The sequence below is a fragment of the Taudactylus pleione genome, unplaced genomic scaffold (assembly GCF_031769625.1).
Source record: "Taudactylus pleione unplaced genomic scaffold, aTauple2 ptg000130l, whole genome shotgun sequence".
Classification (NCBI taxonomy): domain Eukaryota; kingdom Metazoa; phylum Chordata; class Amphibia; order Anura; family Myobatrachidae; genus Taudactylus; species Taudactylus pleione.
The window spans coordinates 853,384-870,155 of record NW_028284532.1 but is presented as its reverse complement, the minus strand read 5'-3'; the positions used below and the strand labels follow the sequence as shown (position 1 = coordinate 870,155).

At 46.7% G+C, this 16,772-nt stretch overlaps 1 protein-coding gene across 2 annotated transcripts in view; it reads left to right on the top strand.

Moving 5' to 3' along the window:
* Positions 1-16,772, top strand: part of ESYT1 (extended synaptotagmin 1) — a 133,557-nt gene that overhangs the window by 67,330 nt on the left and 49,455 nt on the right. For both annotated transcript variants that reach the window (XM_088473056.1, XM_088473055.1), the window contains exons 12-18: positions 1,213-1,261; positions 1,344-1,433; positions 2,475-2,570; positions 8,927-8,998; positions 12,005-12,091; positions 12,168-12,317; positions 15,217-15,354. In XM_088473056.1, coding sequence (XP_088329182.1) covers positions 1,213-1,261; positions 1,344-1,433; positions 2,475-2,570; positions 8,927-8,998; positions 12,005-12,091; positions 12,168-12,317; positions 15,217-15,354 — 682 coding nt within the window. The remainder of the gene's footprint in view (positions 1-1,212; positions 1,262-1,343; positions 1,434-2,474; positions 2,571-8,926; positions 8,999-12,004; positions 12,092-12,167; positions 12,318-15,216; positions 15,355-16,772) is intronic.

The following is a 16,772-nucleotide window of genomic DNA, read 5'->3' as shown; positions in this document are numbered from 1 at the left end:
GAGGGCGCGTCAACTGAACTGCGGGCTTTGCAGAGTTGGGTGTAAACGGAAACACACCTGCTTTCCAGACTTATGGTTGGCACCAAGCATAGGCCGTGCAAGTTCACACTGATAAGTAGCAACCAAACATACGCATAGGGGTGGTTGGACCTCATTTATTTCTGTGCACACTATGTGGGAGCATCAACGGACAGACTGTGGGCCTGATTCAGACCCGCTCGCGAGCGCACAGCACTTGCAAGCGCGTCGACGGTCCCCCACTGCGCATGCGCAAGACCCGGCCAGCGACGGGCGCTCCGTCGCTACGGGTCTCGCACCAAAGCGGGACAGCTGTCGATTGTGATTGACAGCTTGCCCCGTTTTGGAGGCGAGCAGGGGAGGTGGCTGGCCAAAACGGAGGCGTTCCCAAAGGAACGCCTGCCATTTGGGGGCGGCACCACTGACCTCACGAGTGAGGACAGTGGTGATCTTCCGGCTCTATTAGAGCCAAAAGCTTACTGGGGCTTGCAGGAACGAGACCCTACCACAAGGGTCTCGTCGCAAGCCGTGGTGGTCGTGACCATCGCGACCATCACCTGGCCGCTCGCTATAGCTGTGGGTGGTCACCCACAGCTATGCGAGCGGCCAGGAGGCCGTCTTTAAAAAAAAAAAAAAAAAAACAGGGACGCCCTGATTCAGAGCGAGCGCTTAAAGAGTGTCCGGCTCTGAATCAGGCCTATGTTCATTTCTGCATCAGCCCCTATGTTTGTATATGATGATGTTTCTTACCTGAGCATGTTTAATGAATTCAACCTAGTGTTTTTTTTTTTTTTGTTTTTGTTTTTTTGCAGTATAAAATGTGGGTACATTTTGTAATCTGAATAAATAGGGTGTTCTTGTTTGATTCTTGTTCTGATTGTAGTGTATTGCAGTTTCTTCTGACTGTCATAGTCGATCCCATAGAGTGACTGTGGTTACTGATTTTCCGGCAGGTCGCTGTGATTTTGTCCTGCAGTTGAAGGAGAACTATCACAAGTCAGAATCGCTAATGTTGCCCTAACTTAGCAAGTCTTTATCATAGTTCAGCTAAGGACCAGCTCTGTATATGCTATAGAGTTTTTCCTCTGAAGTGACAAGAGATCCACTCTTACTGACCGGCATTGGTAGTCCATACTGTTATTAGTTCAGTTCAGTATGGTCTCTCCAAGTAACCATGTTTTTTCCCTGTCTCAGAATGAAGTTGGACCTCGGTGAAGTGAAGAAAGCACAAGTCCTGGACATGGTGAGAACCTGTAACTCTTGGTGGCGATGAGAAGGACAGCTCCTCTGTGTCTGCTGAGTCTCACTGCTTTCTCTTTTCTCAGTGGTATACATTAAAGGACACAAAAAGTGGTAAATTACATCTCCGACTGGAATGGCTCACTCTTCTGTCCAATGCTTCCAAACTAGAGCAGGTAAAGTATCCCAGCTATTATTCTGATTGTATTTTCTATTCATATGTGCCAATTGTAAAGCGCAACGTAATATGCTGGAGCTATGAAGATTAATGACATGCAGAAAGACTAGCTCCGCAATTAATGACACTGCCACCGATGTACCATTTTCCATCATTTTGCTGTTACCTGTGTATTATTGCCTTCGGTATTTTCAGAGCATTTTCTATCCAAATCGGACAATATCCACCTGCTTGATCCCTTGGGCTTAGCACCTTAGGTCCTCATTCAGAGCCACTTGCTAGCGGCAGTACGCTCGTTCCGAGCGATGTTCGCACATCTGCGCATGCGTACGGATCGTTATACGCATGCGCGAACCAGTCAGTGCGGCCGAAATTCATGTGCTCGCAATATAGCGAATGCCTGCTATTTTGAGTGACAGAATGAGGCGTATGTGGGTGGTAACAGGGGAAGGTGCTTGAAAATGGGGAGTGGAGATCCGAACGCAGGCGTGCTTAAAGGTCAAAACGGGCGTTTTAAGGGAGTGCATAATTAATCCAGCAGCGTCATTGACCACGTCACTTGGTTTTTTTTAACTCAGAACTGCTCGCAAAATACTGGTTGAAAAAACCAACCACAAGAATAGCGAGCAGTTCATACGCTGGTCGATGTACTCGATTAATCTAATAAATAGCGGACATGACGTATGGTGCGAGCGGCCAGGGGGCTTTTTAAAAAAAATAAACGAGCGTATGTTTTGCTCGCTCGTTCAGACTTAGAGGTGTGAACAGACTGCAATTTGCGAACGGATCATTTGAATAGCCACCCCTTGTTTTTGAACGAACGACCGCAAATAGCGAACGGGTCTGAATCAGGCCCTTAATCTCTTCAGCTCCATTTTAGACCCTAGATCTGATAGCTTACTGTTAGCATTCAAAGTCGTTTTTGATAATGCAAAGTACAATATAGGGCCACTTCTTATTGCAGCATGTATGGGCTCCCTTGGTGGCCAAACAGAGTTATGTCATTATTCTTCACATCTATCTTTATTTATCCCCCCAGGTAATGAATATTAACAGAGGGATAACTACAAAAACAAATGAGGAACCTTCTGCTGCAATTCTCATTGTCTACTTGGACCGGGCTGAGGACCTCCCTGTAAGTGTACAACCCATTTTGTCAAAATAGTTTTTCTGTCAATTTACCAAACAAGAGTCTAAATGTAACTGAGTTGAGAATATATCACAACACGCTATAGCATTAGCACTTTATTCATTAAATTCTTCTCTGAAAAATCTGTGACCACATACATGACAAACTAACAAGAATAGAAACTACTTTATAAAAGGAGCGTAGTCTGACCACTTTGATTATGTTATGATCACTGGGTTTCCCGTTTCATTGCCTAGGCTACAGCTAATGTCTCATAAACCACATTACAACATTCCATTTATGCTACTAAATTCCCAATTATACAACAAATTAAGGTTCTGTAAGCAGAACATTTTATGGCTCTTAAGTTTTACCAATTGTAGAGAAGTAAAGTGGCAAACCCTATTTACAGACAGTGTTTGTTTCTTTTACAAAGTTTTTATATGTCTTGGTTAATGACAGAAAATGTATGCTATGTAATACATAAACATTCTGAAAATGTAGGACAAATAATATATGCATACTATAGTTGCCGTGGGTGCGACTACTTGTTTCGCACCCACCACCCAATTCTCTTAGAATCTGTGGATTCACTTTAAAGGTGCATAATCCACTACACGAGTGTACAACGACTGTACGATTACAACATCATAATCGTTCATCATACTGTGCAGTGAATAATGTGCCCACACTGAACGATATGTCGTTCAGTGTGGGCACCTTGCTCAACCTGACAATCTCGTCAGGTTGGCCTGCATGTTCAGGCAATGACAGATGCCAACAATGACCAGCAGGAGCGTGCATCGCTGGTCGTTGCCGGCATAATTACTGCACAATTAATGAACGATAACTAAGTCGTAATCGTTAATTTTAATCGTAGTGGATATGTGCCATAAGACAAAGACCTGTCTGAGTGACCATAAACCGTACATTCCAATGATTCTTATCCAGCAACAAAAATCATCGTAAACTATAAAACAGTGTTTTTCTCTAATAAATCTCTATTTTGCAGTCTAATTTGTTTTAATTAACTTATCGCCCTTATAGTTAGACAGCTCAGGTAACCCATAGGATCTTGTTATCTAGTGGTTACCAAACTGGGTTAAGTGGGCATCTGGATAGTGCGGCTGGCAAGGTTTTCTTCAAATCCTATTTTTTCAACTGCAGGAGCAGCGCTATGGCCTTATCTTGCCTCCTCTTGGATTACTAACGCCTTAAAACGGTGGGCGGATTCCCTAGATGAGGGTCTTAGGTCGGGGGTGTATCACTAAGAATTGTTGTCAATGGTCGACAATATCAGGCAAGTGGCTTCTAATTTAGGGGAGGCAGCTATTGACTTGAGCATCCTGTCTGCTAAGGTTTTGGCATCTGCTGTAGCTGCCAGAAAAGCAATTTGGCTCCGTTCTTTGCGTGCAGACTCTGAATCCAAGAAGGCCCTGGAATCTCTTTCCTTTAATAGCGAGGTTCTCTTTGGATTTCCAATGTCACGGATAAACAGATGGCATAATGGGGTGGTCTCCCACCTGGGGGTTCCTTCTGATGTTTTCTGAGGCATGGCTGCGATCAACTTCTGACTCTTGGGTGAGAAGCATAGTGTCTCGAGGTAATGCTTTAGTCTTCGCGGAGGCACCTCCAGGCCAGTTTTTCATGACAAGTCTTTCTGTCGACTTAGGCAAGGCAGTAGTCCATTAGGGCCCGTCTAGTCTCCAAAGTCATCACCACATTTCCACCTCATCAAAAAGGTACTGGTTTCTACACGAATCTGCCCCATCCTGAATTTGAAATCTCTCAATGTCTACCTCCAGGTTCCTAGGTTCAGGATGGAAAATTCTCCCGTCATCATGTATGCCTTGAAGCCAGGGGATTTCATGGCCTCCCTGAATGTCAAAGGTGCATATTTAGATATTTCCATCCAGGAGAACCATCAGGAATTCGTACACTTTGCAGTGCTCTAGTATTTTGGGCCTTGTTTTCTGGTATCAACTGTACCTTGTGTTCACAACGGTAATGACTGTGATGGTGGTCGACCTTCAGATCAACACCCCTACCTGGATGATCTCCTCATTGTGGCTCAGTCTCCAGTCTCCCTACAAGAACCTCTTCTCTAGATGCTTCCCGGCTCATAATTTGGAGCAAGTCCAGCCCAACTCTGGGCCTGATTCAGACCCGCTCGTGAGCGCTGAGCGCTAGCAAGCCGGTCGATGGTGGCCCAGTGCGCATGCGCACGACGGAGCCGGCTCCGTCGTGCGCATGTGCGAGACCCGAATAGCGATGGGCAAACCGTCGCTCCGGGTCTCGCACCAAAGGGGGCGTGCTGTTGATGTTGAGTGACAGCACGCCTCCTTTGGTGGGTGGGCCGGGGGAGTGGCTGCCCAAACGGAGGCATTCCCATGGGAACGCCTATTGTCTGGGGCCGGCCCCACTGACATCACAAGTGATGTCAGTGGGAGTGCTTTCTGCACTGTTAGAGCCGAAAGCACTCTAGGGCTTGCGGCAACGAGACCCTACCACAAGGGTCTCATCGCAAGCCCGATGGTCGTGATGGTCTTGACCATCGCGACCATCTTCCTGGCCGCTCGCTATAGCTGTGGGTGGCCACCCACAGCTATGCGAGTGGCTAGGAGGCCGCTCTAAAAAAACAGAAGGCCGGCCCTGATTCAGAGCGAGCTCTCTGTCAGAGCGTCCGGCTCTGAATCAGGCCCTCTGTCTCAAAAGATGCATCACTTGGGGACCTTGTTGCAAACCTCCCCAGGGACAAGAATATAGCCTTGCACAGGAATCTCCCCTTTCGATCAACATTCTGAAACTCTGAGAAATCTACAGAGTCCTTTGTCAGTCGAGGCCACTTCTCCAGGACAGTGTAGTAACGGTCGAGTCGAACAATGCGGCCGCAGTATCATGTATAAATCATCAGGATGGTACAAAAAGCCAGGGAGCTATGAGAGAAGCCAGAAGATCCTCTGTTGGGCAGAACGGTTTCTATAGTTTTTGGCTTTGCGGCATTCCAGTGTCCTCCATGCATGACAGAGAAAAGAGGATTTTGGTTCTTACCTGATGAATCCTTTTCTCTGATTCCACGGAGGACACTGGATGCCCTTCCTTACACCACTGGCTTTGCTCTGGGTTGATTTTTGGGGGTGTGGTGATCCAGGTTCTCCAGTCTCTCTTACTGTGTATGTTCTGGGTGCCCGGTTCTCCTCTTCTCCTCCTACTCTCTGTTCTTTTGACTTTGTTAGTAGTTTTGGTAAAAAGGTGGGGTATAGGGGAGGAGAAGCCTGTGTTGTTCAAACTTTAACCTTCTAGTACCTGGACTCCTCCAGCTCCACCCATACCTAGCGTATTCCAATGTCTCCCATGGAATCTGAGAAAATCCCATTTGGCCTGCTATATCACAATGCTTATGGCCAGCATTAGTGCTGTAGGGTATTAGGTCAATTGTTAAAAGAACTTAAGGGTTTATATTCATGGTCATTGAATAACTCCGTGCCATTCCCCTGCCTAGGACAGTGGACACAGGGCCTGGTTCAGGTTGGTTCGCAAAGGCTGCGTTCGCACGCTGCCGGCTGATGTTTGAATTCTGCACATGCATCGCAGTGCGTGAACCGACCGCTGCAATCGGGAATCTATCCCAGTAAGCGCGCAATCCCATTACACAATGATTGACAGGAAGTAACCGTTTGGGGGTGGAGAGGGGGGGTGGTCGGACGAACGCAGGCGTGCCTGTGTGCTTGAACGCCGTTAAAGGGGTGTGCATATTTAAGCCCCTGCGATTGTATACATAGCCGGAGATCTAGTTGGCAACAGGAAGTTCAGCAGTTTGTGCGGCAGGTCATGGTCAACCACAACTGTGCGTATGGGTTCGATGTTCCCGATGTGTTCATTGGCTTACGGATGCATGTCATGGGAAGTGGGCGGCTTTATACAGTGGTGGGCGTATTGGTATAGTGCTACGGTTGCCATGCGATTGCATTCATTAGCATAATTTCGCAGCGAGCGGGCGCGTGCGAACGCAGCCTTGCGAACCAACCCAAATCAGGCCCACAGTGCAGAATAAAGCACCATGGGCAGCTCTACCACTGGACATTATTACATGACCAAAAATGGGCTGTAACCTTCTTGTTGAAGTGAAGCTGTGTATAAGAGCTGGTTTTACATGAGAAAAATATCCTCTCAATGGTGCTATTGTAATACCCAAAAGCAGCTGATAGGGAGTGTCAATATCCCAGCTTATATAAGAGTATATATGAGTGCAGAAAAAGATAAACGGGCTAATATTGGTTGACAAGGATTGAAAAACAGATATGCAGCCAAGGTTTTTCAGCACAAATATATGCTGCTTTATTTACTTTGCTTATTGTTTTTCACCTGTTGTTTTTACACACATTCATGCGTAATGAATTTCTGTTTTATTGTTAGATATCTGGGTCTAAATGATCTTCAGCCGCTGCGGAAATCTATGTGAGGCTCCCTGCATTTTTAAAGCGGCAATCATTTTAAATGCTAAACCAAGATGGTTTAGCCTGTAAAATGATTGCCACTTTAAAAATATGGGGAGATTTGCATAAATCCCCGTAGCGGCTGAAGATCGAAAGCTATTACATTTAGTCCCTGGTCCGTATATCTTTTATTTAATCTTATGTCTACCAATATTAGTGTGGTTTTCTTTTAATCTCCTGAAGCTATTAAATATATATTTGCAAATCCTATTAGAACCTTGTTTATAGAAGACAACTTGTGTTTTTGGTCCTTAATTAGCGAGTCAACAACATCACATGTTGATTACATGGTGACATAACAAGCAGTCTTCCTAAAACAAAGCATAGAAAAGAGAAAGCTATTGATTTATTATAGCCTGAAAATAACCTATATCTTTAGGTGAATAACATCACATTTTCTCCTATATTCGTGCCACTGACTAGCTCCCTATGGAATTGCTTTGCTCATGTTGCTGGCTGTGATAAACAGCTGTGGCCAATAGAAAGCCAAGAGATGTTACAGTGATGGACTCCCCTCGTCTGACTCGGCTTCCCCTGCTGCCCTCTCAGTTAGGTGTGGGAGAGAGCGAGTCCCCCGTCTTCCTAGTGACAGACAATGTGGAGGCGTGTTAGTCCTTCTCTCCCCACGCTGCACCTTCCGTGTCCTGCCCCCTTAACACTACTTCTACTTTCAGGCTCCCTTTATTTTCCTCTTCTACCCTGTTCATCATTGTGTTGAGGTCATCTACTACCCCATGGCCCATCCTCCTACTTTCTAGATAACTTTGCAGCCTGGCTTCTCCACTATATATCGTTATACATAGTAGTACGCTCCCCAACTGTGGCACTCTAAACTTACTTGTTACCTACAGAAATGCTGCTACACTGCTGAGCGGTACTGGAGGAAATCACGTGAAAAAAAAGTATTTAAAATTCATGCTCCGGTCCTGTAACTCTGCTCTGTCTCACGGCAAACGATATTACTTCAAATCTCACATCTCTCTCCAATTCTCCAACCCACGCTGCCTCATTGCTACCTTCAGCTCCCTCCCTTGCTACTCCTTCCCGCTCTGGTCTGCACTTTGCCGCATAAAATCTAATCCATCCACAATGCTATCTCCTTTCTACAGTCCCCGCCACCACCTTCACCTCAACTGCAACACCATATGAATCCTCCCTCACCACCAGGGATGAACTCCCTGACCCCATACTTTCCCACCTCCTTCACTTTCTCTCTCCTGATGCCTGCTACCACCTCTCCTGCCACCTCTCCTCTGCATCGGTCACTTCCTGTCATGTGCTGGTCTCCAAGATTTCACTAGAGGTGCCCATATCTTCTGGAACCATCTCCCTCACGCAGTCAGACTTTCTAACAGCCTCCACAATTTTGTTAAAACATTTCAGTCTCCCTTTTGGATCAATACGTCTCCAACCCTTTATCTTTCTAAAATCACCCTCCAACCGTTAGTCTCTTTCCCTTAGAATGTAAGCTCTTACGGGCAGGCTGATTCTGTCTGCTCACCCATATGTTAGGTACAGGATCACCCACTACTGAATTGATTCCCCCCCTGTGACACTTGCTAGCTTTATTGAGTTGCCTTACATGTCCGAGTTATCTGTCCTTCCCAGTCTGATGTGATGTTAATGTTTGGTACTTATGTTATGGCATTCGATTCTGAATTGTATTAAGGCTCTAATGTCCTGTTAATGTGATATGTTTTGTAGGTTTACTTTGTACGGCACTGTGTACATTTTGTGGCACCTTTATAAATAAAAAATAATAGAGGCATTTTGCTAGTGGATAGGGACCAGCTTGAAAATAAATTCATCATCTCTCTAACATTCTCATTTTTTTTCTTATTTTATTTATACTTTCTGTCTATTCAGCTGAAAAAGTCAGTGAAGCAGCCTAATCCCATGGTACAGCTGTCAGTGCAGGACATGACGCAGGAGAGCAAGGTAAGTGACAGGATAGAGTGATGTGTGGTCATTGTGTAGAATTACTGCTGGAATGGCAGAAGGGATGAGACGGTGTTTTTGCGGTCAAGACAAATATGCTAACATAGTAGAGCTGGTCTCTAGGTACTGGTGGATTAAAACTCTGAAATACCCCTGCCTTCAGATCTTTAAATTAAATTAGATTGTTAAAAGAAAAGGGAAATATTGTTATCCTAACATAGTGGTCTCTTCTAATTGAAATCACTTTTTTTATGATCCTGCTGAGCCTATACCCCTAGCGTCCCTCTCCAGAACTATCCCTAGTGCCCCTCTCCACACCTAGCGCCCCTCTCCACAACTAGCGCTAGTGCCCTTCTCCACAACTAGCACTAGCGCTCCTCTCCACAACTAGCGCTAGTGCCCTTCTCCTCAACTAGCACTCCTCTCCACAACTAGCACCCTTCTCCACAACTAGCGCTAGTGCCTCTCTCCACAACTAGCGCTAGCGCCCCTTTCCACAACTAGCGCCCCTCTCCACAACTAGCGCTAGCACACCTCTCCACAACTAGCGCTAGCGCCCCTTTCCACAACTAGCGCCCCTCTCCACAACTAGCGCTAGCGCCCTTCTCCACAACTAGCACTAGCGCCCTTCTCCACAACTAGCACTAGCGCCCTTCCCCACACTAGCACTAGCACCCCTCTCCACAACTAGCGCTAGCACCCTTCTCCACAACTAGCGCTAGCGCCCTTCTCCACAACTAGCGCTAGCGCCCCTTTCCACAACTAGCACTAGCGCCCCTCTCCACAACTAGCGCTAGCACTCCTTTCCACAACTAGCGCCCCTCTCTACAACTAGCGCTAGCGCCCCTTTCCACAACTAGCGCTAGCGCCCTTCTCCACAACTAGCGCTAGCGCCCTTCTCCACAACTAGCGCTAGCGCCCCTTTCCACAACTAGCACTAGCGCCCCTCTCCACAACTAGCGCTAGCACTCCTTTCCACAACTAGCGCTAGCGCCCCTTTCCACAACTAGCGCTAGCGCCCTTCTCCACAACTAGCACTAGCGCCCTTCTCCACAACTAGCACTAGCGCCCCTCCCCACAACTAGCGCTAGCGCCCCTCTCCACAACTAGCGCTAGCGCCCTTCTCCGCTACTAGCACTAGCGCCCCTCTCCACAACTAGCGCCCTTCTCCACAACTAGCGCTAGCACACCTTTCCACAACTAGCGCTAACGCCCCTTTCCACAACTAGCGCTAGCGCCCTTCTCCACAGCTAGCACCCTTCTCCACAACTAGCGCTAGCGCCCTTCTCCACAACTAGCACTAGCGCCCTTCTTCACAACTAGCACTAGCACCCCTCTCCACAACTAGCGCTAGCGCCCCTCTCCACAACTAGCACTAGCACCCCTCTCCACAGCTAGCACCCCTCTCCACAACTAGCGCTAGTGCCCCTCTCCACAACTAGCGCTAGCGCCCCTTTCCACAACTAGCGCCCCTCTCCACAACTAGCGCTAGCACACCTCTCCACAACTAGCGCCCCTTTCCACAACTAGCGCCCTTCTCCACAACTAGCGCTAGCGCCCTTCTCCACAACTAGCGCTAGCGCCCTTCTCCACTACTAGCACTAGCGCCCTTCTCCACAACTAGCACTAGCAACCCTCTCCACAACTAGCGCTAGCGCCCCTCTCCACAACTAGCGCTAGCGCCCTTCTCCACAACTAGCGATAGCGCCCCTTTCCACAACTAGCACTAGCGCCCCTCTCCACAACTAACGCTAGCGCCCCTTTCCACAACTAGCGCCCCTCTCCACAACTAGCGCTAGCGCCCTTCTCCACAACTAGCACTAGCGCCCCTCTCCGCAACTAGCACTAGCGCCCCTCTCCGCAACTAGCACTAGCGCCCCTCTCCACAACTAGCACCCCTCTCCACAACTAGCACTAGCGCCCCTCTCCACAACTAGCGCTCTTCTCCACAACTAGCACTAGCGCCCTTCTCCACAACTAGCACTAGCGCCCCTCTCCGCAACTAGCGCTAGCGCCCTTCTCCGCAACTAGCGCTAGCGCCCTTCTCCACTACTAGCACTAGCGCCCCTCTCCATAACTAGCGCTAGCGCCCTTCTCCACTACTAGCACTAGCGCCCCTCTCCACAACTAGCACCCCTCTCCACAACTAGCACTAGCGCCCTTCTCCACAACTAGCACTAGCGCCCCTCTCCACAACTAGCACTAGCACCCCTCTCCACAACTAGCACTAGCGCCCCTCTCCACAACTAGCACTAGCGCCCCTCTCTACAACTAGCACTAGCGCCCCTCTCCACAACTAGCACTAGCGCCCTTCTCCACAACTAGCACTAGCGCCCCTCTCCACAACTAGCACTAGCGCCCCTCTCCACAACTAGCACTAGCACTCCTCTCCACAACTAGCACTAGCGCCCCTCTCCACAACTAGCACTAGCGCCCTTCTCCACAACTAGCACTAGCGCCCTTCTCCACAACTAGCACTAGCGCCCTTCTCCACAACTAGCGCTAGCGCCCGTCTCCACAACTAGCACTAGCACCCCTCTCCACAACTAGCACTAGCGCCCCTCTCCACAACTATCACTAGCGCCCTTCTCCACAACTAGCACTAGCGCCCTTCTCCACAACTAGCACTAGCGCACCTCTCCGCAACTAGTGCTAGAATGGGAGCGTAGTGTCCCCCCAAAATGTTGGGTGCTTTCTTGTACATGCACAGCTCTAAGAAGCTTTTGCAAATACCCTGAAGTGAGTGGTTCTTTGTTTTCTGCATTTCTTGTAACTCTTCAAACAGATGTAATAACACTTCAGTAGAAGCCACAAGAACAAGATGAGTTTGTACTTATCAGTTTATAGACACTTCTACAAACTCTGTTATAATATTTAAGACATTTTATCCATAATTGTAATACAGAATTCTAAAGCTTTTTCATGGACTTAAGCATGGATCACTCCTCTTCCCAGGTGTTGGCAGGATTGAAGTAATGCATTATTGTATTTGTTCTTTCTTTGCAGACAGTGTACAACACAAACGCCCCCGTATGGGAGCAGCCATTCCGTTTTTTCCTACGCAATCCCAGCCTGCAGGACCTGGACATACAGGTGAGATTGGAGCTAGTGGACCGTTGTGTTATCACTAGTTGTGAAGCTGGAAAACAATGTGTATGTTCTTTCATAGGTGAAAGATGATGATCGCCAGCTTTCTTTGGGCTCTTTGTCCATTTCACTGGGCCGCATCCTTTCTGCTGATCAATTGACATTAGACCAGTGGTTTCAGCTGGAGAACTCTGGACTACGGAGCAGGATCTATATGAAACTCGTTATGAGGGTAATAATGCTGTTAATCAATAAACATTATTGACCTTGGCGCTACTCTTACAGTTCTGTGCTTTAAAGTAAACGTTAGGACTAGCAATCTATTCACAAAAATTAGGTTCATCCAGCTATGCCAACAGTCCCCATTCTGACCAGGTGAATGAGAGAGCTGACATTCACTCACAAACGCAACGGAAAATCTTAAAAAGCTGTAAATTGTGAAAATATACCTGTGACCCCCATATTACCTAGCCAACATATTTCTGTACATGTGAAGGGGAAAGTATAGCACATCATGGGCCTGATTCTGAGTGGGGAGTAAAGTAAAAAAGACCTATTAGCTGTGCCCCTGGACAAACCATGTTTCACTGCAACAGATTTATTTATTTATTATTTATTAACAGTTTCTTATATAGCGCAGCATATTCCGTTGCGCTTTACAATTGGAAACATTGATAGAACAAAACAGGGTAATAACAGACAGACATAGAGGTAAGAGGGCCCTGCTTACAAGCTTACAATCTATAGGATGCAAATACATTTTATTTTTTTTGCATGCAGAGTAAGTACGGGCTGCTTTTGCATGCAGCCCCCAAATGCTGGACCCGCTTTCTTTGTACACTGCAAATTAGAATGTGGACACAAATCTAAATCTATCTGCACATTTTACACCTGCCCCACCTGCAGTGTAACATGGTCTTACCAGGGTGCTATTTGCTCTTTTTTGCTTTTCTCCCAGCTAAGAAACAGGAGATCCAAATGACACTGGGAGTGGAGATAAACAGGAGCTGCATAATAACAGAATGAAATGGAAGTGTCACCGGCAGCCCCCAGTGGTCAAGGTCCTTCGCTGGCCCTCCAGTCTCCTGGGCTGGTGTGCCTCCCATTAGCCAGTGCCAGATTAAGGTCCACATGGGCCTGGAGCTGAAATTTATGAAGGGCCTATTGTGTGTTGCCGCATCAGATATAATCAGTGCTAACTAACTACCAAAATTACATCCCGTACTATATCACTGACCTACATCTCCACACTATCACTATATCTCCACACTATATCACTGCACTACCTCCCCACACTACATCTCTGCCCTACCTTTCATATACTACATCACTATGCTACCTCCCACACTATATCACTGCACTACCTTCCCACACTACATTCCCTCATATCACTGCATGTCTGCACACTACGGACCTCATTCAGAGTCGGTCGTTGCGGCCGCACGGTCGTACGGGAAAAGGGGCCGGATATGCAAATGATGCACTTGCATGTTGCGTCTCTAAGATCGGATCGTTAGCTGGCCGAACAAGGGGAGGAAGCGGCCGGAAGACAAAAAATACGCCCCCTTCTCGTACGCATTGCACGTCATCTCCGGGCATATAAGGATTAATCGAGACCATCGGGAACCATCGGAACTGGTCGTAGAGCTTAAGGTTGACCATACCCTCTCTTAAGCACTACGATCATGTCAGTGTACAAACCACCCATGTCACGTGTGCCATGACACTACTTTGTTAATTATGCACTCCCATTAAACGCCGTTCGCATAATTAGGCACGCCTGCGTTCGGATCTCCACTCCCCCGTTTTCAAGCACCTTCCCCTGTTACCACCCATAAACGCCTCATTCTGTAACTCAAATCACCGACCTGGCAGTGTTCAAGGAGAGAGAAATTTCTGATCGTAGCAGCAACTTTGCGAACTTTACGCATGCGCAGTTCAGCGAACATCGGTGGCATACGACCGTGGGGCCGCAACGACCGACTGAATGAGGTCCTACATCTCCACAATAGATCACTGCACTACATCCCGCGTTATATCACTACGCAACCTTCCCACACTACACCTCCACAAACTACTATCCAACACTACATCATTATGCTACCTACCCACACTACATCTCCGCACTAAAACACCTCGCCACACTAGATCATTACGCTGCTCACACTACATCCCTATATTAAATCACTCCACTACATCCCTGCACTATTATCACAATGCTACCTCCCTACACTACTGTATATCACTATGCTACATACCCACACTATATCACTGCACTACCTCCCCACACTACATCACTATACTATCTCCCCACACTGTATCACACTGCATCATACTCTTACTACCTCCCCCACTACATAACAACACTACTACACTGCCTCCCCACGCTACATCCTCGCACTATCCCTCCCCATACAACATAACTATACTACTTCCCTACACTCACTATCTCCCCACACAGCATCACTACACTGTCTTTCACACTACATAACTTTATTACTACACTAACCCTCCCCTATTACAACATAGTGACATCACCCTCTACAGGTACTTACCTTCTCTGTCTCTTTGCTCTAGTGACGACTCGATCAGCTGCAGAGGTGGGACAGGGAGAAGAGAAGTAGAGGGGCAGTCTCAGGAGGGAGGCAGCTGGGTATAGGAGCAGGAAGGGGGCGTGCCTAGTCCTGGGGATGGGAGGGGCCACTATGTTGACGTAAGCCTGCTTACTCACTACAGTATAGCTGAGCACTGTGAGCATAGGAGGCTGGTCCTGGAAAAGGGACGATCCACAGCATGTCAGTCAGACTCTGTACCCTGACGGAGGCATGCGGCAGGGTGGATGGGAGGCAGGTGCGCTGCCTGATACTGTCGGAGCCACCTTCTCGGTGAGATCCTTGATTCTAGTCCCGCTGCGCTGCATGAGTGGTGAGCTGCAGAAGATCCCGTGGGCCTATTTTCTTCAGGGGGCCTGTAGTTGCCACTCCATCCGCCCCATTGTTAATCCATCCCTGCTAATAGCTATTCCATGGTGAGCAGAGATAGATTAAACATATATATATTAATGAGTTGTTCTAAATATAAATAATCTATGTATAGCTTTGTTGACTACATTTTATTTTTGTGATGCATAGATCCTATATTTGGACCCATCTATATCCGCAGTGACTGGGCATGATACTCATGATGTAGAGGAGGCTGCATTTGGCTCCAGTGTGGATATGCCCCCAAAGCCCAGCAAAACCAGCCCTCCAGAGAACTTTGCCCCTGAGGTAACTATAGTGATGTTATACGTGTCTGTATGTGCCCTGGGTGAACTAATAATACAATGAACATCTTGGACACGAGTGCCAGGTGCAAGAGTGCAAGCTCAATGCACAGTCTGAACTATGCATCTCCTGCACAATGGATAGGGTGGGTGCAAATGATGATGATGATTGCTCTAACCAGCAGATGGATGGCAGCAGTGTGGTCCTGTAGATGTGGGAGACTTTGTATACAGGGGAAATCCAAATCTATTTCCCACCACAGAAAGTGGCTGCAATTGGGACCTCTGTATGTGCAGCTCTGAAACAGGCCCCATAGTCTTGACATCCGCATAATAATTTTATATTTGAGTCCTATTCATAGAAAAAGTACTAAATAAATAATATTACAGGTTGAGTCTCCCTTATCCAAATATTCCGAAATACAGAATCTTTTGAACGTGACTGAGATAGTGACGCCTATGCTTTCTGATGGTTCAGTGTAAACAAAACTTGTTTAATGCACAACATTATTTAAAATATTGTATAGCATCATCTTTAAGCTGTGTGTATAAGGTGTATATGAAACATATATGCATTCTGTGTTTTAGATTTGGGTCCCTTCCCCAAGATATTTAATTATGATACGCATGTATTCTAAAATACGGAATATTACGATAGCCAAATTACCCCTGGTCCCAAGCATATTGGATATGGGAGACTCAACCTGTATTATTTTCAAAACTGAATAATGGATAAGTATTGCTGTAGTAAGATTTGTAAGCCCACAGCTAATCTAAAAGCTATGACTTTAAATTAAAGTAAACGGCAACTGGCTGTCAATAATCAGAGTCTGATTGTATGGTATAGCAGTATCTTTGAAACCTATGTTTAAATGTGAAACCTGTGAAACCTAAATTTACATTCAGTTTAATACATTTTTATTGCAGAATACTCTTTTTTTTTTTTTTTTTTCTTCATACAGCTATAAATGAGTTGGGTTGAGGCAGTTTTCGGCACAACTCCTTTGTTTGTGACTTTAACACAACTTTATAAACTATGACTTCATGGACATGCTGGGCCTGATTTAGGGTTAGGAGGAAATTCGAGAAAAAGAAACAAAAAAACAGCAATTTGCACCTTGGCAAATCCCTGTTGCGCTGCAGGTGGGGCAGATATAAAATGTGCAGTTGGGAGGGGTGTGTATCTGTTCTCTACATGTAATAGTAGCCCGCATAATAAACAAATAGGGCATTTCCACTTCTTGCATTGTGACAGGGGTTGTTAAAGGAGCATCGTATTTGCTCATTTTTATTTATTTGCTCCTAACTCTAAATCAGCCCCAATGTCTGTTACCGGTTGCCCCTAAGTTCTATGGACAATCTCAGATTTTATAGATTTGTCCCTGGAAATGTTATCAACCAACTGCAGAGTACAGTCACTCT